Source organism: Nerophis lumbriciformis, linkage group LG10 (genome assembly GCF_033978685.3).
Source record: "Nerophis lumbriciformis linkage group LG10, RoL_Nlum_v2.1, whole genome shotgun sequence".
Lineage (NCBI taxonomy): Eukaryota > Metazoa > Chordata > Actinopteri > Syngnathiformes > Syngnathidae > Nerophis > Nerophis lumbriciformis.
This window is the reverse complement of record NC_084557.2, coordinates 16,199,899-16,225,046: the sequence shown is the minus strand read 5'-3', so window position 1 is coordinate 16,225,046 and position 25,148 is coordinate 16,199,899. Positions and strand designations below refer to the sequence as shown.

Below are 25,148 nucleotides of genomic sequence, written 5' to 3'. Positions count from 1 at the left end.
AAAATAATAATTCCATCCATCCATCCATCCATCCATCCATCTTCTTCTGCTTATCCGAGGTCTGGTCGCGGGGGCAGCAGCCTAAGCAGGGAAGCCCAGACTTCCCTCTCCCCAGCCACTTCGTCCAGCTCCTCCCGGGGGATCCGGAGGCCAGCCGGGAGACATAGTCTTCCCAACGTGTCCTGGGTCTTCCCCGTGGCCTCCTACCGGTCGAACGTGCCCTAAACACCTCCCTAGGGAGGCGTTCGGGTGGCATCCTGACCAGATGCCCGAACCACCTCATCTGGCTCCTCTCAATGTGGAGGAGCAGCGGCTTTACTTTGAGTTCCCCCCGGATGGCAGAGCTTCTCACCCTATCTCTAAGGGAGAGACCCGCCACCCGGCGGAGGACACTCATTTCGGCTGCTTGTACCCGTGATCTTGTCCTTTCGGTCATAACCCAAAGCTCATGACCATAGGTGAGGATGGGAACGTAGATCGACCGGTAAATCGAGAGCTTTGCCTTCCGACTCAGCTCCTTCTTCACCACAACGGATCGATACAGCGTCCGCATTACTGAAGACGCCGCACCGATCCACTCTTCCCTCACTACACTTAAAAAAATAATAATTAAAAAAAACAAAAACAAATAAAACATTTTTTTTTTTTTTTTTTTTTTTTTAATCTTGGGGACTTCCTGCGGGCCGCAGTTTGGATGCTGGCAGGCCGGATCTGGTTTGGGGACCCCTGCACTACAGCCTATTCAATTATGACGTTATTTGTTATGATGTTTTGTGAAAATGTCAACAATGGTGATCATTAACAATAACTTGATGTCATTAAAGATAGTTTATTATGACTGGCACAATATTTTTCTGGACATACGTATCGTCCCAAGATAATTGTTGCTTTAAATCACAGGTGTCAAACTCAAGGCCCGGGGGCCAGGTCTGGCTCGCCACATCATTGTATGTGGCCCGCAAAAGCCTGGGGAAAATACTTCTTTTTTTTTTTTTTTTTTTACTAAATGCAAATAATTAGTTCGATTTTGACAAGAAAAAATGCGTATCGTCTAAACGTTATCATCTAATCATGCCATTGCATTATTATATAGTGTATTACAAAAATATGTCAGTAAAGATAACAGTTTGTACATGAAAAAATCTAATAATCGAGTGCATAGGCAATAGGGTAATAATATGAGGTGATTACTGGTACACATTTATATCAATGCTGTCAAATGATATATATATATATATATTTTTAAATCAGATCAATTTGAATTTTGATTAATCACAAGTTATTGCTCGCATGCATAATTAAAAAAAAACAAAAAACGAGCCTCTGAAGGTAGCCATTACTGCGATGAAATGAAAACCAGTTTGACACCGCTGCTTATAGACCAACTTTATATGATAACATGTAAATCATTATCGATGCTCGGGTGTCATAATGACAGAGTGATACCCTCACAATCCCTAAGGAAGACAAGAACACATCGATAATGTCATTAAATTTATGTGTAATTTTTGTTGTTTTTATTTTAAGCACTTTACTGCATAAGGAACGACAGAATGGCTAATTTTGTCTGAACTACTCTTCTTTAAAAAGGACACAATTTACGCTGAAAATTAGTTTGAATTAAGGCGTTTAAAGTGACCAATCAGAAAGGATGATTCAATGCCTGCCCCTAAGTGCCAAATGGGTTAAATGTCCCGCATAGAGAAAGACACATCGCGAAAAGATGCAATTTTGGCACTGTTTTGACCCCATACAGTAGGGAAGGGAATCATATGGCCCCATTACTGAGTGGATCTCGCGTAAGAGTTCATCGTTTTGCTGAAAATAATGGAAAGTACCACTCTACATAGCAACTGACACTGTGGTCAAAGTTGGAATTGCCATAAAACACATTTTAAGATATTCAACACTGTACTGCCATCTGGTGACTAAAGTGGATAGTGCACCCGCCCACCAATTAGTTACGTTTCATGTGTCATGTAAACTGTGATGAATGGTGCCATATGAATCCCCTTCCTACTGTACATAATTTATTATTTACCAACAGAACATGAAATTATTGCCGAACAGGTGTTGGTTTTATTTCGTACAGCATAGACTAAAAAAAACTGTTTCATGGGCTCTATGTACGTGTGTACTGATTTTAAAGTTATTGTATACGTCATTGTACATCTGATACATCACTATTTTGATGAACAGAAAATGCATGAAAAAGTTACGACGCCATCTCCTGTGCGGAGTTGGAACGACAAACTACAGTCCCGTTATAATGTGTGAATGTTGTCAATAAATTAATTTGGATTGCGCCTACAGTACAGGCCAGAAGTTTGGACACACCTTTTCATTTCAATGCGTTTTCTTTATTTTCAAGACTATTTACATTGTAGATTGTTACTGAAGGCATCAAAACTATGACACCTGTGAAGTGAAAACCATTTCAGGTGACTACCTCTTGAAGCCCATCGAGAGAATGCCAAGAGTGTGCAAAACAGTAATCAGAGCAAAGGGTGGCTATTTTGGATGTCGTTGTGGCTTGTGCAGCCCTTTGAAACTTTGATTGATTGATTGATATTTTGAAGAAATTAGAATATAAAACATGTTTTCAGTTATTTCACCTTTTTTTGTTAAGTACATAACTCCACATGTGTTCATTCAGAGTTCTGATGCCTTCAGTGACAATCTACAATGTAAATAGTCATGAAAATAAAGAAATCCCATTGAATGAGAAGGTTTGTCCAAACTTTTGGCCTGTACTGTATGTACTTTTCTGATGACGTCATTGATTTTCTGTTTTTGTAGTAGCACTGTAGTGGTTCAAATAGCTGAAAGCAAACATTTTTGTAGACTCTGAGGTAACCGTTGGTACATTTTCCAGGGCCATAAATGTGCGTGTATGTACAATATAAAGTCAAGTGTCAAGGCGACAAAAGTAGTACCTAACAAGTGACAAGGAGTTTAAGATGTGTCCTAGTATGGGTGTGCATCATGAAAAACAGTCCAGTGGCTTGTTGCAGCATTCACGATAACGTGTAGTAGAATCCCATTCATTCAGACCTCAACTCAACCAAAAAAACACATACTTATCTCATGTTCAAGGTGCTTGAAGGTAAACAAAAAAAAAAAAAAACGGCTGATAATGGACAAAGACTTCTATTGCTTTTTTTTTTTAAAGGCAAAAAGAGTGGTCAAGCCTTTAAAAAGTCCAAAACTCAGTCCTACTCCATAAATATGAAGTTAGAGAGCAAACGTGCTGTGTTATTACCGACCACACATTCAGTGTAGAAGCACAAACAAAAATAGTGCAGTGATAAGACGGCTAAAGGAGCACACAGCACTGCCAAAGCAGCACCGGCGTCTCAGAGGGAGTCCATATTTTCCGTCGGTAGCCCAATGACAAACAAAAGAAAAGAGAGGAAACGCAGGCAAGGCTCAAGGTGAACGTTTTTGTCTCAGTGTGTACAGTATGTGTGGGAGAACCTTGAAGTCGCCACGATCCGTTATAATCCCAACTTTCCAAGGCTAGTGGCAGCAGAGGTTGTCTATGACCAGAGTGACGTCGACGCCGTACACCTCCAGCAGCTCCACCAGGAAGCAGCGATCGCCCTGAGGGTCCAGCCCCATGGCCCTCACATGCTCAGCTGTCAGGATGGGGTCAGCGCTCCCCGCCACTTCGGACAGGATCTGGAAGATGCGGTTATTAAGTTCCATGAAGAACCTGCAGGAGGAATAGAGATGAAATATTAGAGACCGCCGATATCATGACTGCTTGGGCTTATCATCAACTGGAAAAGTACTCACACAATAATGAGATCCTCCTCGTTGGACGTGCAGTCTCCATTCACCTCTTGGGAGTACAGCAACATTTGTCTAAAAACATTGTTTGGCTGTTAAAACCTGATGAGTTTACTCCTAATTAGAGATGTCCGATAATATCGGACTGCCGATATTATCGGCCGATAAATGCTTTGAAATGTAATATCAGAAATTATCGGTATCGGTTTCAAAAAGTAAAATTTATGACTTTTTAAAACGCCGCTGTGTACACGGACGTCGGGAGAAGTACAGAGCGCAAATAAACCTTAAAAGGCACTGCCTTTGTGTGACGGCCCAATCACATGATATCGACGGCTTTTCACACACACAAATGAATGCAAGGCATACTTGATCAACAGCCATACAGGTCACACTGAGGGTGGCCGTATAAACAACTTTAACACTGTTACAAATATGCGCCACACTGTGAACCCACACCAAACAAGAATGACAAACATTTCGGGAGAACATCCGCACCGTAACACAACATAAACACAACAGAACAAATACCCAGAACCCCTTGCAGCACTAACTCTTCCAGGACGCTACAATATACACCCCCCTAAACCCCCCTTCCCCCAACCCCGCCCACCTCAACCTCCTCATGCTCTCTCAGGGAGAGCATGTCCCAAATTCCAAGCTGCTGTTTTGAGGCATGTTAAAAAAAAATAATGCACTTCATGACTTCAACAATAAATATGGCAGTGCCATGTTGCCATTTTTTTCCATAACTTGAGTTGATTTATTTTGGAAAACCTTGTTACATTGTTTAATGCATCCAGCGGGGCATCACAACAAAATTAGGCATAATAATGTGTTAATTCCACGGCTGTATATATCGGCATCGGTTGATATCGGAATCGTTATTTAAGAGTTGGACAATATCGGATATCGCCAAAAAAGCCATTATCGGACATCTCTTCTCCTAATGCTTTCACATTTATACTATACTTAACCATTACCAAAGTAAAAAAAAACATTCTCACTAGAGAAGTGATACACTGTTGCCGTTAACGCACTTTTTGTGTCTTTTTACGCGTTGAAATCAGAAAGGACGCGCATTTCCGAAAGTCTGCGTGTCCCCGGGGCGCAGATTTTTGTAATTTTTTAATCTATTATCGCTTTCTCAACATGTATTATCACAATATGATAGAATTAAAACCTCAATTGTGGGCCAAATTTATATAATCGTCTACATCAGACTTGGGCAAATTAAGGCCCGGGGGCCGCATGCAGCCCGTTAGGCTTTTCAATCTATTTCTTGCTTAGTTAGCACTTAGCAATACTGCCACTTGCTGGATCAGCTTATCACTCAGCTTCTAAAACTTGTAGCTTGTCCTCCGTATGGTCAGACTAAAAAATATAAGTACGTGGATTATCATTTGTTCCAAAGCAGTTGTTGATGGCTCTCACGAAGTATGCCATGATTAGTAATAGTTGTTGTTGAAGGAAAAAGCTAACATTGTGATGCTTCAGTGAAATTAATACGCCGCTGTATGCAATGTTCCCTCTAATTTTTCATGTGTGTGAGCAAACGCAAAAACTCCCTGAGCATTCAGTGGAGCCCATGTGAGCAACATCAGACGTGCACACTGTGGCTACACCAGCAGCACACCTGTCCCAAACCTGACTAAATAACAAGTTCAATCTACATCCATCCATCCATTTTCTACCGCTTGTCCCTCTCGGGGTCAAAGGGGGGTGCTGAAGCCTATCTCAACTGTATTCGGGCGGAAGGGGGGGTACACCCTGGACAAGTCCCCTCCTCATCGCAGGTCCAACACAGATAGACAGACAACATTCTCTTATTATTATAATCAAATGACAGCAGTCATTTCCATGAGGTTATTTTCTAATATAAGTGTTTAGGCCCACTTACAATGACAATAACAAAAATTATTGTTTTTCATGAACTGTCTACTTGTATTGTTTGTCTGGGTGGAGGTCCTGCTTTGGAAATAGTTTGTACCCCTTTCAGACATTGCATTTAGTTCCCATTAAAACATTCACATGTTGCACAATGAGATGTAAGCAGGGGATCATGTGTACATTCTTGCAACTTCCTGTTTGTAATAAATATATTTTTATTAGTATTTATTTAATATACTAACAGCATTTCAAGATTAATATTTATAAATTAAGATTCCTAATAAATGACACTAGAATAAGCACACATTTGATTGGTAAATCATAGTGTAACAACCTGGTATTACACTTTATGTGTGGTGTTGGAGTTGTCCGACTTTTTGTGTGGCTGTAAACGCATCACTGGCTAAGTGCCATATGTGCATGTGTTGGCGCAAGTGAGATAGAGCAAGCGGCTGCTGTTGATATAACAAAGTTGGTTTTGGTCTGGTTTGTACTGCAGAAAATGACCAGTTTTGCTAGATATCATTTTAATTTACTAATGTTTTGGTGATGTGTTTATGGCCGACAATAAAGAGTTTTGCGCAGTAAAGTGATGGATGGAATTCATGTCCTCAAAGCGTCTCGACAGACGTTACAATATTTGAACAATGATGACGAAAACTGTTTTCTCTGTTGTGTCCGTGTGTCGAAAATTGTTATGCGCTTATTTTTTTATTTGATTTTATGCGTGGCATAGATTAGCCGTGCGCAGAGGATGCTTGAGCAGTGCGCAATTGCACAGGCGCGCACCTTAGAGGGAACGTTGGCTGTATGCTTAAAATGACCAAAAAAGGGAAATATTACATGTTATTATGAATGTGCCTGTTACTACATTACATATAAACTTAGTATGTGTATAAAACATTGATGGAGGTTTTTTAGAGCGCTTTATAGGCGGAATAGAGCGAATGCATAAAATAAAGAAAAATGTGTGCTTGTCTGACATAAAGATTAAGAATGGTGTAAAAAAAAAAAAGAAAATAAATGCAGCTTCCTTTTATTGCGAACAAGACTGCTATCAGCAGCTGTCAAGTGAAGATGAACTCTGTTGATTCAAGCTGCACTTCATCTTCAACATCAATAACACTTAATATTTATAAGAAGCATACTTTATTTGCCGCCATGAAGGCAAGAATTACTGATTTAGCGAGGCCGCTACATTGCGTTGAGTACTTGTTCGCTTGTCGCTGTCAAATTTGCGGGACACAGCTAGAATGTGTCATCTGCATGTATTATTGTGATACGATTGTATTAAAAGCTCTATCATCGGCCAAATTTATATAATTTATAACATTTTATAAACCTAAACAGAAATGCACATTTGTTTTGAGAGCGTGACAACAAAAAATTGGCACCGATTCGATAGAAAATGGCTCTCATCTTATTGTTATTAATCCATCCCAGGGTCCAATTGTCACCATCATGAAACCCCTTATTAATCCTACAAGCAATGTTTTAAGTTACATATGTCATACAACTTATTAGGGCTGCAACTAACGATTGATTTGATAATCGATTAATCTGTCGATTATTACTACGATTAATCGATTAATAATCGGATAAAAGAGACAAACTACATGTCTATCCTTTCCAGTATTTTATTGGAAAAAAAACAGCATACTGGAACCATACTTATTTTGATTATTGTTTCTCAGCTGTTTGTACATGTTGCAGTTTATAAATAAAGGTTTATTTAAAAAAAAAAAAAAAATTGCCTCTGCGCATGCGCATAGCATAGATCCAACGAATCGATGACTAAATTAATCGCCAACTATTTTTATAATCGATTTTAATCGATTAGTTGTTGCAGCCCTACAACTTATTGAGTTCAGTAAAAATGAAATGAATTCGGAAAAATCTTGTGATATTCTTGAGGTCATGCATTAGAGTTAGGATTTTTAAAAGGCCCTTTTTTCCCACAAAAATTCCACATTGTGTGAGCGCAGGGATATTGGACTTTTGTAAGCAGCATCAACATCAACATCAACACGTTTGATGATTTCAGATACTTTGTGTTTTTTTCTTTCTAAGAAGACTGAGATACAATGTAAAAGTAGAAGGAAGGCATTAGGAAGTTTCCACATTAAGTACTCTGTATGCACAACCGGTAGTGAAGAAACTGCAGTAAGGTAGCTCTCAATATAGTTTTCCCTCTTATAAAATATCTTATTTGAGCTTCTTATCTGGAATTCTGCTCTCAAAGAGATCACGAAAATCCCATGCTCATTTTCATCATCGTCATCTTACTTTCAAGACTTAAATAATTCAATTTCATCTCTTTTTCATCATTTTAGTGCCCCAACTTCAGATCAAATTGTTGTATGATCCCCAATCACGTTGTATGTGACGCTAACATTACAAAGTGTTGCGTACCTCTGCTCGTTAAGCTTCCTGTACCGCTCCTTATCTCCGGCGTTCGGTCGCAGCAAGGGCAGCAAATGGCTCCTGTGCGTTTTCACATTTTGGTTATCGACGTAAAGGTCGTACAGCTCCTTCTTGTCCTCAAAAATCTTCTCCGTGGTGCCTAGGAACGTATGTGTGCAAAATATGAAATATGAAATAAAGGCTAATTATAAGAAAAGCTGCACTCACAGGCTACATATGACAGCTCTGTTTGCAGGGTAGTGATGTCAGCTATGTTTATGTAGAAGAACGGTCGTAGTTCTGGCACCGACACGCCAATGCCAGGTAAGGACACATTGGCCAGGCTGCAACAGCAGTACACTGAAGGGGCAAGAAAAGAAGATTACACATTAAAAATAGCACACCTTTTTTTTGCACAATGACAATATGTTGACTATTGTTGAATCAGTATATCGTTTTAGCTAAGTGCGGCCTGCAGCATTCTAATAACACTTGCTAAAAATACAATTAAAAGAATGGGAAAAAGACAAAAAGATGAGGAAAAAGCTTAAATATTGATACTATTAACACTGATGACGTACATCTCAGTATATTACAAAATTATTTCAGTAGTTCAATTATATTCTGTAGATTCACAACACAGAGTGAAATATTTCAAGAATATATTTATTAATTTATCAATTAATTTGATGATAATCACTTAAAGCTAATAAACACCTCAAATAGATATAAAAAACATTTGGCAAACATTGAAAAAAATATTTACTAAAAAACTTAAATTGGTCTTTTAGTCTAAATTTAACTCCTGAAATCAAATAAGATGATATTTGATGATATTGTAATTGATTAGGTGTGGTGGGAAAAGGGGGGGAAGGTGACACCATCGTCTAATTTGCATAATTGGCCATGAGGCAAGAGCATGTCATTTTTGTAGACGCTGTAGATTTTGTTACATTGCCATCATTTGTTTTGCTATAATTGTGATCAAAATTTGAATCATTCAATGATCCTGAAAATTGGAACTACTTGGTATGAGATCGATACCCAAATTGGCTTTATCACCCAAAACTAATGTAAAGTATCTAAACAGAAGACTAAGTACTTAGTACATTTTAACAGAGGTGTAGATAGAACCATTTTACAACATAAAGTAACCGGATATTAACAGTAAATTATCAAGTAGATTTATAATAAATTTGAGAACTGATTACAACCAAAAATTATGTAATATGTTACCACATACATCAGCAGGCAAATTAGTTTTAAAATATATGTATTATCTTTACAGAACAAATAATATATTGTGATATACATCGTTATCACAGGAAGCTGCAATATATAATAAATACCGTATTTTTCGGACTATAAGTCGCAGTTTTTTTTCATAGTTTGGCCGGGGGTGCGACTTATACTCAGGAGCGACTTATGTGTGAAATTATTAACACATTACCGTAAAATATCAAATAATATTATTTAGCTCATTCACGTAAGAGACTAGACGTATAAGATTTCATCGGATTTATCGATTAGGAGAGACAGATTGTTTGGTAAACGTATAGCATGTTCTATATGTTATAGTTATTTGAATGACTCTTACCATAATATGTTACGTTAACATACCAGGCACGTTCTCAGTTGGATATTTATGCCTCATATAACGAACACTTATTCAGCCTGTTGTTCACTATTCTTTATTTATTTTAAATTGCCTTTCAAATGTCTATTCTTGGTGTTGGGTTTTATCAAATAAATGTCCCCAAAAAATGCGACTTATACTCCAGTGCGACTTATGTATGTTTTTTTCCTTCTTTATTATTCATTTTCGGCCGGAGCGACTTATACTCCGAAAAATACGGTATATACATTTTAGGCCACATGGCCAATTCCTAGCGGTAAGCCGCCACAAAAAGGAATGAATGTGAAACATTGTCTTTTAACTTCTTTCAAATGGTCTCCACATCCGTTGATTTTTCAGTATGATAAAAAAATATCACAAAATAAAGTGTAAAGAGGTTCTAAAATAAACTTCATCTCAATTCATCCTTGAAGGCATTGACTGGCTAATTTTTCCAGTCAGTGGAACATTACTCTATTATTTATCACCATTCAGCACACCCTATCTGAACGTGTATTCATGAGCAATGAGGTCACACTCTTGTTACAGTAAGTACATCATCCGATAGATTCAGAGCAGTACAAAACCCAAAGAAGTCTCTCACCTCGATAGCAGACCACGCCTACAGGCGGCGGGGAGAAGATGAGAAGGCGCTTCCTCAGCAGCGCGAACTTCCACAGCACCATAATGTGCTCTCCGAAAAATTGGACGAATTGGGACATGCAGCCAGCTGGATGAGTGATCTGCAGCGAGCGTAACAAACAACATATATTCGTTTTGGGACATACTAAACAATACACAGAGTGTAATTTAGTTCATAATGACCTTCATTTCCGGGTGCATACAACGGTTGATGGTAGTCACACTCAAAGTATGGCATTCGTTGACCAAGCTGTTTCCTGTCAGTGGGAGAATGGCTTTCTTGTCCTCATAAAATGCCTCCAGTGGAGAATAATGACCCGGATTCTTCAACTGGAGTCTATAAAGCAGGGGTGTCAAACTTGTTTTCATTGAGGACAACGTTGCAGTATGGCTGCCCTCAGAGGGCCGTTTGTAACTATGAATAAAATATCAATATAAATGTATAAGGATTTGCCTCATGATATTATGACACAATTACTCATGCATTTGATTAGTGCATTTTATAATGTACACTGTAAAAACATTTGTGGTTTTATGGTAAAAAAAAAAAGTACGGTAAATACACTCTTTTTAGGCTAAAATTCTGGCAACTGTACTGCCAGTTTTTCACCGTAAAATCTACAGTTGTTGTTTTTGCAGTGTGTTACTGTAAATTGTACCACCATTTTGTTATTTACAGTAATGTGCTGTAAAAAACACAGTACATTTTACAGTAAAAACTAGCAGCTCAGTTGCCACTAATATACCACAAACTATTGTTATTTTTACAGTGAACAATTTGATGGATAACTTGCTTGGAAATAATAAATCAAGCAGATATATATATATATATATATATATATATATATATATATATATATATATACAGTGGGGCAAAAAAGTATTTAGTCAGCCACCGATTGTACAAGTTCTCCCACTTAAAATGATGACAGAGGTCTGTAATTTTCGTCATATGTACACTTTAACTGTGAGAGACAGAATGTGAAAAAAAAATCCAGGAATTCACATTGTAGGAATTTTAAAGAATTTATTTGTAAATCATGGTGGAAAATAAGTATTTGGTCACTTCAAACAAGGAAGATCTCTGGCTCTCACAGACCTGTAACTTCTTCTTTAAGAAGCTCTTCTGTCCTCCACTTGTTACCTGTATTAATGGCACCTGTTTGAACTTGTTATCTGTATAAAAGACACCTGTCCACAGCCTCAAACAGTCAGACTCCAAACTCCACTATGGCCAAGACCAAAGAGCTGTCAAAGGACACTAGGAAAAGAATTGTAGACCTCTACCAGACTGTGAAGAGTGAATCTACAATAGGCAAGCAGCTTGGTGTGAAAAAATCAACTGTGGGAGCAATGATCAGAAAATGGAAGACATACAAGACCACTGATAATCTCCCTCGATCTGGGGCTCCACGCAAGATCTCATCCCGTGGGTTCAAAATGATCATGAGAACGGTGAGCAAAAATCCCAGAACCACACGGGGGGACCTGGTGAATGACCTGCAGAGAGCTGGGACCAAAGTAACAAAGGTTACCATCAGTAACACACTACGCCGACAGGGAATCAAATCCTGCAGTGCCAGACGTGTCCCCCTGCTTAAGCCAGTGCATGTCCAGGCCCGTCTGAAGTTTGCCAGAGAGCACATGGATGATACAGCAGAGGATTGGGAGAATGTCATGTGGTCAGATGAAACCAAAATAGAACTTTTTGGTATAAACTCAACTCGTCGTGTTTGGAGGAAGAAGAATACTGAGTTGCATCCCAAGAACACCATACCTACTGTGAAGCATGGGGGTGGAAACATCATGCTTTGGGGCTGTTTTTCTGCTAAGGGGACAGGCCGACTGATCCGTGTTAAGGAAAGAATGAATGGGGCCATGTATCGTGAGATTTTGAGCCAAAACCTCCTTCCATCAGTGAGAGCTTTGAAGATGAAACGTGGCTGGGTCTTCCAGCATGACAATGATCCCAAACACACCGCCCGGGCAACGAAGGAGTGGCTCCGTAAGAAGTATTTGAAAGTCCTGGAGTAGCCTAGCCAGTCTCCAGACCTCAACCCCATAGAAAATCTGTGGAGGGAGTTGAAAGTCCGTGTTGCTCGGCGACAGCCCCAAAACATCACTGCTCTCGAGAAGATCTGCATGGAGGAATGGGCCAAAATACCAGCTACTGTGTGTGCAAACCTGGTAAAGACCTATAGTAATCGTTTGACCTCTGTAATATAACCTTTGTTGGCAATAACAAAGTATTGAGTTGAATTTTTGTTATTGACCAAATACTTATTTTCCACCATAATTTACAAATAAATTCTTTAAAAATCCTACAATGTGAATTCCTGGATTTTTTTTTCACATTCTGTCTCTCACAGTTGAAGTGTACCTATGATGAAAATTACGATCACATCATTTTAAGTGGGAGAACTTGCACAATTGGTGGCTGACTAAATACTTTTTTGCCCCACTGTATATATATATATATATATATATATATATATATATATATATATATATATATATATATATATATATATATATATATATATAAAATAATAATAAAAAAAGAAAAAAAAGAAATATATATACATATATATATATATATATCTACATATATATATATATTTTTTAATTATTTTAACAAAAAAAAATGTTACAAATGTATGATAGTATAATATGTGTGGCATTATTAGTTTAAATAACATCAAACTTTAAAAGATATGCAATAGCATGCAGTACTACTGTACATGTGCAGTGCAGGCCAAAAGTTTGGACACACCTTCACACCTTTTGAACCCTCTTGGCATTCTCTTGATGAGCTTCAAGAGGTAGTCACCTGAAAGGGTTTTCACATCACAGCTGTGCTTGAAGTTCATCGAGAGAATGCCAAGAGTGTGCAAAGCAGTAATCAGAGCAAAAGGTGGCTATTTTGAAGAAACTAGAATAAAATACATGTTTTCAGTTATTTCACCTTTTGTTGTTAAGTACATAACTCCACATGTGTTCATTCATGGTTTTGATGCCTTCAGTGACAATCTACAATGTAAATAGTTACGAAAATAAAGAAAACGCATTGAATGAGGGAAAGTGTGTCCAAACTTTTGGCTTGTACATATGCGTGTCAAAATGAAACAACAAATACAGATTCAGTAAGAAGACAAACTGCTCAAAAAGGTTAATTATGTCTTCTTATTCATATACTTTTCACATTTTTGGTCACCTGACCACTGTGACTTGTTGCCTATCAGCTGTTCTTATAGGCGTGGCCAACCAGGTAGACCTGTCAAGTATACCTGGTTGCCCCCTGTTGATTGGCTGAAATGTTAAGGGAAGTTGCCGTCTTTGGACAAAGTTGCGAGGCCACGCATAATTTGCGTGAATTGGCGTGATTGCGACATCTAGACCTGGGCTGATATGCCATAAGTCTTTTAACTGAAAGATAAATGAAAATACCTCATACGGTAGTAATGATAACCGCTGTAAAACTCCCGACGGTTAGTATTACCATAGTAAATTAAAATGATCAAAAAACCGTAATTGATAACCACACATTGATAAAATTATGGATTGACAAACCTTACCTTGTTAGCAAGCTTAAATGCTAACATGAAAAAAAGAAACATTAACGTCTTTCCCAAATAAGAAATGTCATACCCCAATCTAAACTTGTTAAAACACATTACTGTTTAAACCACTAAGATAGAACATTCACATTGCACATACAGGCTGTGCTGTCTTTACACAAAGTGAAACAGTTGAAACAAACGGCAGTGTCTAACAGGAAGGGAACTCGGGTGACATCACATAAACCTGAAGTGTGTTTATTAAAAACACATTCGAAAACGTTTAGAATTTAAAATGGAAGATAAACATATTTAAGTACACAAATAAAAACAGTGTAGCTCTAATGAAGCCAGAACAATATCTAATGTTTCCTCTGTTAATAAAGTATATTGTGTGTCTATTTTTTTATTTATTAAAAAAAAAGAAAATACAACGTGGTTAAAAGATTTTATTGTGGCTGCAAGTACATTTTAGGCAGATTCAACAATACCACCATAATAATGATAACCGTGATAATGTTGGTTACAATACATTTATTTAGCCATATTATTTATTGTTTTAGTTGTGTATATTTGAGGGTCCACCACACCCTCCTTAAAGGGGAACATTATCACAATTTCAGAAGGGTTAAAACCATTAAAAATCAGTTCCCAGTGGCTTATTTTATTTTCGAAGTTTTTTTCAAAATTTTACCCATCACGCAATATCCCTAAACAAAGCTTCAAAGTGCCTGATTTTAACCATCGTTATATACACCCGTCCATTTTCCTGTGACGTTACACAGTGATGCCAATACAAACAAACATGGCGGATAGAACAGCAAGGTATAGCAACATTAGCTCGGATTCAGACTCGGATTTCAGCGGCTTAAGCGATTCAACAGATTACGCATGTATTGAAACGGATGGTTGCAGTGTGGAGGCAGGTAGCGAAAACGAAATTGAAGAAGAAACTGAAGCTATTGAGCCACATCGGTTTGAACCGTATGCAAGCGAAACCGACGAAAACGACACGACAGCCAGCGACACGGGAGAAAGCGAGGACGAATTCGGCGATCGCCTTCTAACCAACGATTGGTATGTGTTTGTTTGGCATTAAAGGAAACTAACAACTATGAACTAGGTTTACAGCATATGAAATACATTTGGCAACAACATGCACTTTGAGAGTGCAGACAGCCCTGTTTTCATCAATTAATATATTCTGTAGACATACCCTCCTCCGCTCTCTTTTACTGAAAGCTGATCTGTCCAGTTTTGGAGTTGATGTCAGCATCTGCTTTGAGTGTCGCAGGATATCCACACATTCTTGCCATCTCTGTCGTAGCATAGCTTTCGTCGGTAAAGTGTGCGGAACAAACATCCAATTTCTTGCCACTTTCGCATCTTTGGGCCACTGGTGCAACTTGAATCCGTCCCTGTTCGTGTTGTTACACCCTCCGACAACACACCGACGAGGCATGATGTCTCCAAGGTACGGAAAACAGTCGAAAAAACGGAAAATAACAGAGCTGATTTGACTCGGTGTGTGTAATGTGTTTGAGAAAATGGCGGATTGCTTCCCGATGTGACGTCACAACGTGACGTCATCGCTCCGAGAGCAAATAATAGAAAGGCGTTTAATTCGCCAAAATTCACCCATTTAGAGTTCGGAAATCGGTTAAAAAAATATATGGTCTTTTTTCTGCAACATCAAGGTATATATTGACGCTTACATAGGTCTGGTGATAATGTTCCCCTTTAACAGAAACAAAGCCTGTTTTAATGTTTTTGGTTGCGTTGTTTAATCAAGTGAACATTTTAGCTATCAGACAAAGTATATTTTTGTTCTATTATTTGTCTCATTCCAAAAACAATGTTAAAATATACAAGAAATACAAGTATATTTCACTGGAAAATTATTTCATTAGCGGTAATTTGGTCTCAAAATAATGTCGACAATAATATCCTTAATCAGCAATAATTTGTAGGTCAATATGTTGTCAAGCAAAATTTGTTCTCAGTACAGGCTTAGCGAAATCACAAAATCCTGCAGGGACTGAATAATATATAGAAAAAAAACAACAAGCCTGTAATCGCAACAGTGACTGAGTCATGTGTTTATACATATTTGATTAGATTTGAATGTTTTGTGTGCGCAGTGAAGCAAAAAATCCAGCTTCCATGCAAAAAGTGCATGTCATCGACTTAACCTAACTTATGTTTAAGAGATGAGCCTGTTTTGAACAATAGCGGGAAGAAAAGGACACGGATGTATTGAGAGGGTAAACGAGGTCACTGACATACCTAACTTGGTTCTCCAGGAAGTGCATGTAGCGATACAGCAGCGTGTAGGAAGGAGACAGAATCCCCACAGACTTCATCCGGGCTCCACGCTCCAGCTCGTTGTCCACAGGCATGTTAGCGAAGCAGGCCAGCCCGAAGTAGCAGCCTTTGCGGAAATATCTAGCAGGAGGTCAAACAAGGATCAGCGTCGGAAACACAACTTAACAAGGCGGGCGAGGGTGAGGGGACATACATGAAGTCGTTAGTGATCCTATGGGAGCCGCTGGCCATTGCCTTAAATTCTACTCCATCCAGGTTGATGTCATGAGGCAGGCACCACTCCACCATGTTTCCTGCCATACAAAAACACACACACACACACACACACATACACACAATGGGAAATTTACTCATGCCGTCATATCCACCACTTTCATTCGGACTACTTCCTCTGTTCCGGTAGTAGTAGCAGTAAAAGGCAGGCCCAGAGGGGAAGCAATGACTCATCTATCAAAATACTCCATGTGAAGCTTTGTAACATCAACTACAACACTGAGGTGATGGATCAACTATACAACAAATGGCATGAACTCCTTGGGGGCGGGGGGCGAAATGATTATGGCGACTGCCGGTCACTTCAGTAGCTTATCATCACCGTGGTTTGTTCTCCTTTGATGAACAGAATGACTTCATGCATGAAATTATACTTTGTGTCTTTTTTTCAGTGGTGAGTCAACATGTTCTTTGTTATTGTTTTAGTTCGATTTAGCAGCACAGCGGCCGCATTCAACTATTCATTACATTAATGTCTTGTTGCATTTGAAACGACTGTTATGTTAATAATTACCGCATTTTTCGGAGTATAAGTCGCTCCGGATTATATAAGTCGCACCGGCCGAAAATGCATAATAAAGAAGGGAAAAATATATATTAGTCGCACTGGAGTATAAGTCGCATTTTTGGGGGAAATTTATTTGATAAAACCTAACACCAAGAATAGACATTTGAAAGGCAATTTAAAATAAATAAAGAATAGTGAACAACAGGCTGAATAAGTGCACGTTATATGACACATAAATAACCAACTGAGAACGTGCCTGGTATGTTAACGTAACATATTATGGTAAGAGTCATTCAAATAACTATAACATATAGAACATGCTATACGTTTACCAAACAATCTGTCACTCCTAATCGCTAAATCCCATGAAATCTTATACGTCTAGTCTCTTACGTAAAAGAACTAATTAATATTATTTGATATTTTACGGTAATGTGTTAATAATTTCACACATAAGTCGCTCCTCAGTATAAGTCGTACCCCCGGCCAAACTATGAAAAAACTGCGACTTATAGTCCGAAAAATACGGTAGGTCATTTTTATCATTTATTATCAATATTGTTATTTATTTTGGCATTTGTACTGCATCATTTATAGTGTAATAATGTTAGTGTCATTTCTGTGTTATTATCTACTTTAATAACTGGTTCTTTTTATTATTTTTGGTATCATATTTGTATATTTTCCTGGCCATAGGTCGCACCGGATTATAAGGCGTACTGCCGATGAACAGGTCTATGTTTGATCTTTTTCATATATAAGGCGCACCAGATTATAGGTAATATTATTTATTCTTTTTTTCTAAATTGAAAACACTTCTTTGTGGTCTACATAACATGTAATGGTGGTTCTTTGGTCAAAATGTTGCATAGATTGTTTTACAGATCATCTTCAAGTCGCTTTCTGACAGTTGCTTTGGGATGCGCCTTTTTATTTATGTGGCTCACCTTCGGCGGCGTCTTCTCCCCGTGATCTTTGTTGTTGCGGTGTAGCGTGCAAGGACGGGAGTGGAAGAAGTGTCAAAAAATGGAGCTAACTGTTTTAATGACATTCAGACTTTACTTAAATCAATAACGGAGCAGCATCTCCTCATCCGGAAACAACAAGGCCGGAAATGTGTCCCGTGAAAAATAATCCGACCGGAACTCTCTAATAACTAAAGTTCCTTGGGTGAATAATGTAAACTCACTACACCGGTATGTTTTAGCGCTTTCGTGGCGAGTTTACTGACAGATATAAGTAAGAACTTTACGCTACTTTATATTAAAAATGGCAACAGCGGAGGATGAATGTCCCATAACAAGAAGATAGAGAAAAAGAAGATGCTTATCGACTAAGTTGTCGGCACGGACTACAAAGGCGGACGCGCTCAATTTTTCAGGATTTATGCAGATCCCAAATACAGATCAGCATTTACCAGAAGGTAAGAAAAAATGCTTTTGCATAATATTGCGAAAACAAAATGCCAGATAATACCTTATACACACACCATAATAATACTCGTATGTCGAAGCACATCAAACGGTGCAGCCGACACTTATCTCTTATGTTTGACTGCCATCTATTGGTCACACTTATCATTACACATGTGCCAAATAAAATTGCTTTGAGGTGGGTAAGCTCAACCAAACTTATTCCTTACATTAGGTGCACCGGGTTATAAGGCGCACTGTTGAGTTTTGAGAAAAAAAAGGATTTCAAGTGCGCCTTACAGTCCGGAAAATACAGTATATATTATTTGCTGATGCCGTTCTGTTGTTTTTGTCTCTCTCTGTCTTGTCGCCCATTGTCTTCTTTTATTTATTCTTTCTATTAAACATTTAATAAAGTCTAATACCAATAGGGAAACAAGAGAAATATCCACACTTCTCTTTTGTAAATCAAATCTGTACAGCAGGTATGGGCATCTACACGAACAATATGGTTTGCCTGAGTGGCTGAGCAGGACATATTTAACAAAACAAAAAAAAGATTCTTCATAGTTTTTGCCCATTTATTGTGTTTTGTTTACTTTTTCAATTAATTCTGAAGCAGCATAACAGTTTTAAATTGGTTTCACTGCAGTAGGAGATAATTAGAACTTTATTTCCCTTTTGGACCTTTCAATCTATTGTTTTACCTTTTCATATAAGCTTTGGATATTATCTAAAATATAAACACCTGACTATTGAACATATTGAACTGAACAGAATTGCAGGTGTCAATGTAGTCCGTTTGTTTATTGTTCATATGTGATCATTTATAGTAAATATACATATTTACATTAACTTAATGTCAATAATAAATGTTTTCTTATGTACTTGAACTGCGTTTTTGTTTGCTGTGCCTTTTAGGCACACACTCCTACAGTCAAATCTACATCTGGTCGCCAAGTGTAACACAGTAAACCCTTATTTATTGCTGTCAATTGGTTACAGGCCTAGCCATAAATGAATTTCCGTGAAGTAGGAATGATTTATAATGAATTGAATATTTTCATAGCTAGAGCATAAAAGAAACTGTTTATGACTTTCTAAATAAGTAACATTAGGAAAGCCTTCCTAATAACACCCACAGTCACCTTTAAAAGTCGCAAACTTCAAAGCGTGATGATAATACTAAAGAATGAAATTGGGCTACAAACAAAACCTTGTTTAGGGCCACAGAAACGCTTGCCCTTGAGCAAGGTGCCATCATCTACAATTCAGTGGTGTCAACCTCATTTTTATTGAGGCCACATACAGTAGCAGTTATGTCTGCCCTCAGAGGGCTGCATGTCATGGTGAATAATATTTACATATTAATGTATGAAGATTTGCCTCATGATATTAAGACACAATTTTTCATTACCAGATATAAAAAATCTGTAGATTTTACGGTAAAACAATGGCAATTCAATCGCAAGAATGTTACCGTTAAAAAGACAATTAAAAAAGGGAGGAATTTATCATAAAATGTGTTTTATTACAGCATATTACAAAAGAAAAAACAATACAACACTAATATTCTGTCAACTAAGCTGACTGTTTTTTTTTTACCGTAAAATCTACGGTTATTGTTTGTGTATTTTCTGTAAATTAAAAACTGGCACCACTGTTTTTAACAGTAAACTTCTATTGTCATTTTTACAGTCTACACTTGGATGGATAACTTGCTTTGAAATCATAAGCCAAGCAGATATTTAAGTATTTATTCTTATTTGAACAAAAATGGATGATGATCTAATTACATTAAAGTTTGAAAGATACGCAACTCTTACAGCTCTTTTTATTACCAAATATGTGTTATATGTGTTTTATGTTGCACTATTGCACCAAGAAAAATTCCTAGTTTGTGAACCCGTTCTCAAACAATGGCAATAAGAACTATTCTGATTCTGAACTGCATAAAGTAGATGCATGTTTTGTCAAACTGGAAATACCAAATATATTTACTAAGAAAAGATAAAGTACTTTATTAACGCATATTATTTCTAGGCTTTTACAGGCCATGTAAAATGAAGTGGCGGGCCAGGTCTGGGCCCCGGACTTTTGAGTTTGACACCACTGGTCTACAGTATGCCAGTGACTTATAGTGCCGGGCAGAACAAATAAATGCTCTTTGACTCGATGGCAGAAGGTACATAATTAACCTGTGTATCCACCTGTTGCCATTCATACAATGCATACATGCATGCTTGATGGTGTGCTGTGAGCTTTTCCTCAAGTCAAATATGTGCCTTGGCTCAATAAGAGTTGGGAAACAGTGAGACTAAAGTACTTCAACTTAAGAGATCCACTGGTTCTGTGACAGATCTATAAACTCAAATCAAGGTCCTCCATTGAAATGAATGGAAGTCAATTTATATAATTTAGTAAGGCCTTAAAAAATGGCTGCCTGGGAGTCAAAATTGTAATCATAGTTACTGCCGCTATAAAACGAAAGTGTTGAAGTGTATATTATGCAATATGTATCTTATAAATTGTTTTATGTATTTATGCAATGTACAAGGTAAATGTGTGGCAGCGAGTGTCTACAACAGCACCTTTGGCACTTCAATTGTGGAATTTTACCTTTTAATATTGTTCATCTGTGTACTGTTTCCAATATCTATGTTTTATTTTTATTTTTTTTGCATCATCTTGCCAAAAGACGAGAGATGGAAATTAGCCATTGGCTATAATCTTACATATTTACACGTCAAATGTAACTTCTAAGATAAGAAACTTTTAAATAAGAATATTGTATAAAAACATTATAATATGTTGTATTGTACAACTCGTGAGATACAGTCTGGTGTGCCATGGGAGAATATGGAATTTCACCTAATTGGGTTGAAAATATTTTTTGCAAACCAGTAATTATAAGAGCGTGGCAGCGTAACCATGTAATACTCTTCCATATCAGTAGGTGGCAGCAGGTAGCTAATTGCTTTGTAGATGTCGGGAACATGGTTTGTCGTGATCACAATATGCGGGAGGCAGTGTGTAGGTAAAAAGGTATCTAACACTTAAACCAAAAACAATTAAAAGGCGAGTGCCGCTAAGAAAAGGCATTGAAGCTTAAGGATGGCTATGTAAAACGAAACTAAAACTGAGCTGTGCTGCAAAGTAAACAAAAACAGAATGCTGGACGACAGCAAAGACTTACAGCGTGTGGAGCAGACGGCGTCCACAAAGTACATCTGTACATGACATGACAATCAATAATGTCCCCACAAAGAAGGATAGTGTCCGCACAACTTAGATAGTCTTGATTGCTAAAACAAAGCAGGTGCGGGGAATAGCGTCCAAGGAAGACATGAAACTGCTACAGGAAAATACCAACAAAAGAGGAAAAGCCACCAAAATAGGAGCGCAAGACAAGAACTAAAACACTACACACAGGAAAACACTAAAAAACTCCAAATAAGTCACGGCGTGATGTGACAGGTTGTGACAGCACACCTACTTTGAGACAAGAGCTATAGTGATGCATGGTTGGTTATGGTTTGAATTCATATCCAAAAATTGCGAGAACAACTTTTTTTTTGTCAATATCGGCTACCGAGTTTCATTTTTCAATGATTTCTGCTGGTTGTGTGCTTCGGGATTTTTTCCAATGAAAAAAATGTACCTTCGCTCAGAAAAGGTTGAAAAACACTGATGTACAGTATTTACATTGGAGACTGAATCTCGTTTCAGCTGCTTCTCCATCAAACACACCATTAGCAGCTTTTCCATAGTTTTATTGAAAAATGTCTTGTAGTTAAGATATAATTTTACATTCTTGGCTGGTCTTAAACTCATTCTGCTTCAGTATGGTGCAGAGTAGCAGTTATACGTTCGAACTGCTTCACCAAGTTGGCGACATGATTGGTCATGTTTTTGACGATATATGGTTTTAATTCAATGAATATCCCACTCACTTTCTTCCTTCCAACGGTTGGAAAACAAAGTCATACCAATCTCTAGCTATAAGCTCACACTAGCGAGTAAGAGCAGATGTTTTGTTCAGATCTTACAGGCTTCACTGTGATATTTGCTACGCCAACGGTGGGGATGCTTATAACTAAAATTTTGGCTTGCGACCCAAAGCATAATAATTAGCACTTATCTTAAAACACTCTTAGTTGGTCGCTGTATGTGTCTGGTTACCAGGCTGTAATCCTAATATGGACATAGGAAATGGTTGGATGGATGATAGTAGGGCTGTGAATCTTTGGGTGTACCACGATTCGATTCAATATCGATTCTTGGGGTCACGATTCGATTCAAAATCGATTTTTTTTTTCTTTTTCAATTCAACACGATTCTTGATTGAAATACCATTTTTTCCCAATTCAAAACGATTCTCTATTCATTCAATACATAGGATTTCAGCAGGATCTACCCCAGTCTGCTGACATGCAAGCAGAGTAGTAGATTTTTGTAAAAAGCTTTTATAATTGTAAAGGACAATGTTTTATCAACTCATTGCAATAATGTAAATTTGTTTTAACTATGAAATGAACCAAAAATATGACTTATTTTATCTTTGTGAAAATATTGGACACAGTGTGTTGTCAAGCTTATGAGATGCGATGCAAGTGTAAGCCACTGTGTCTCTAATGTTCATTTGTTCTTATTTTTATAAATGTCTAATGATAATGTCAATGAGGGATTTTTAATCACTGCTATGTTGAAATTGTAACTAATATTGATACTGTTGTTGATAATATTCATTTTTGTTTCACTACTTTTGGTTTGTTCTGTGTCGTGTTTGTGTCTCCTCTCAATTGCTCTGTTTATTGCAGTTCTGAGTGTTGCTGGGTCGGGTTTGGTTTTGGAATTGGATTGCATTGTTATGGTATTGCTGTGTATTGTTTTGTTGGATTGATTAATTATAAAAAAAAATGTTTTAAATTAAAATAAAAAAAAATTAAAATAAAAAAAATAGATTTAAAAAAAAATGAGAATCGATTCTGTATCGCACAACGTGAGAATCGCGATTCGAATTCGAATCGATTTTTTCCCACACCCCTAGATGATAGAATAGACCGCAAACAGTGTCCATGGCCACCACAAATATACTTTTACATCTGAATTGTTTTGCATGTGTGCATATCGTTCACAATTCAAAGAGTTTCTCACCTGATCGTGAATTAAATGTGACCACAAACACGGCCACGATCTGGTCTTTTTCCTCCCACTGATCTGTCACCGTCAGATCCGGGAAGGGAGGTGCCGGGTGACCCCGCATATGTGCCCGGCCTGGCGTGCTCCTCTCCCGGCCGCCAACAACAGCTGTTGGGCTGCAGGTGACGGTAGTGGTGGTGGTGGCGGAGGAAATGCCGTCCCTCCTACCGATATCCGTCACGATGAGGCTGACTGGTAAGGAACTTTTCTTTACCGCAGGAAGGTCCTGCTTCTTCCGCGGCGGAGCAGGTGGCGACGGAGCCGCCCGGTTGGCGTCGGACGGTGGGATCTCCTCCCAGTCCAGAAGCGGGGCTTTGTCCGACTGCTCCACCATGGCGCTCGCAGACGGAATAGGAAAGGGAAACAAGAATTCGACGCCGGCAAGTATAGAGGAGGCTAAAAGTGCGTCATGGCCGGCTGCGTTGTTTTGCCTTCATTTGTAAGCTTGTCACATCACTGATGGGCGGAAGATCCTTCTGCTCTTTTTCTCTTGCTCTCGCTTGCTCTCTTTTGGTGACGTCACCACTTCCGCCCACGTGTCCAAAGCACTGGCTCACATTGCGACCCAATTTAAATATAATCCTTAAAACATTAGGAGTGTGGGGAAAAATCGATTCGAATTCGAATCGCGATTCTCACGTTGTGCGATTCAGAATCGATTATCTTTTTTTTTTTTTTATCGATATATATATATTTTTTATTTGAATTTTTTTTTTTTTTTTCAAATTAATCAATCCAACAAAACAATACACAGCAATACCATAACAATGCAATCCAATTCCAAAACCAAACCCGACCCAGCAACACTCAGAACTGCAATAAACAGAGCAATTGAGAGGAGACACAAACACGACACAGAACAAACCACAAGTAGTGAAACAAAAATGAATATTATCAACAACAGTATCAAAATTAGTAACAACTTCAACATAGCAGTGATTAAAAATCCCTCATTTACATTATCATTAGACATTTATAAAAAAAAATTAAAAAAAATAAACAATAGTGTCACAGTGGCTTACACTTGCACCGCATCTCATAAACTTGATGACACACTGTGTCCAATATTTTCACAAAGATAAAATAAGTCATATTTTTGGTTCATTTCATAGTTAAAACAAATTTACATTATTGCAATCAGTTGATAAAACATTGTCCTTTACAATTATAAAAGCTTTTTACAAAAATCTACTACTCTGCTGGCATGTCAGCAGACTGGGGTAGATTCTGCTGAAATCCTATGTATTGAATGAATAGAGAATCGTTTTGAATCGGGAATCGTGTTGAATTGAAAAAAAAAAAAAAAATCGATTTTGAATCGAATCGTGACCCCAAGAATCGATATTGAATCGAATCGTGGGACACCCAAAGATTCACAGCCCTACTTAACATCATTTTATTGCACTAAAAATATAATGATTATTCATCCTTCCCCTAAATATGCATTCGTGTTGTTAAAATATAATTATTTGTATTTATCTATCCAGTAGTTTAATGTTTATGAGTTTTATTAAAATATATTTGCTGAA

The 25,148-nt window shown here is 37.8% G+C and overlaps 1 protein-coding gene across 1 annotated transcript; it reads right to left on the bottom strand.

Annotated features, from left to right (window-relative positions):
* Positions 1 to 982: 982 nt before the first annotated feature.
* Positions 983 to 24,211, bottom strand: dennd11 (DENN domain containing 11). Its single transcript, XM_061970179.2, has 9 exons — positions 23,575 to 24,211; positions 16,418 to 16,517; positions 16,186 to 16,344; positions 10,526 to 10,679; positions 10,305 to 10,443; positions 8,314 to 8,445; positions 8,095 to 8,245; positions 3,799 to 3,867; positions 983 to 3,715 (listed from the first exon to the last, which is right to left on the bottom strand). Exons 1-9 carry the CDS (start codon positions 23,951 to 23,953, stop codon positions 3,520 to 3,522), a joined length of 1,479 nt encoding a protein of 492 aa, XP_061826163.1. The 5' UTR covers positions 23,954 to 24,211; the 3' UTR covers positions 983 to 3,519.
* Between the last annotated feature and the right edge of the window lie 937 nt (positions 24,212 to 25,148).

Bases quoted from the DNA above. Each gene is read 5' to 3' on its own strand.
- dennd11 (XM_061970179.2), bottom strand. From the start codon at position 23,953: ATGGTGGAGCAGTCGGACAAAGCCCCGCTTCTGGACTGGGAGGAGATC. The intron at 16,345-16,417 runs GTATGTCCCCTC...ACCTCCTGCTAG, and splicing joins AGGATCACTAACGACTTCAT to ATATTTCCGCAAAGGCTGCT. The intron at 10,444-10,525 runs GTCATTATGAAC...CGCTCGCTGCAG, and splicing joins GTATGCACCCGGAAATGAAG to ATCACTCATCCAGCTGGCTG.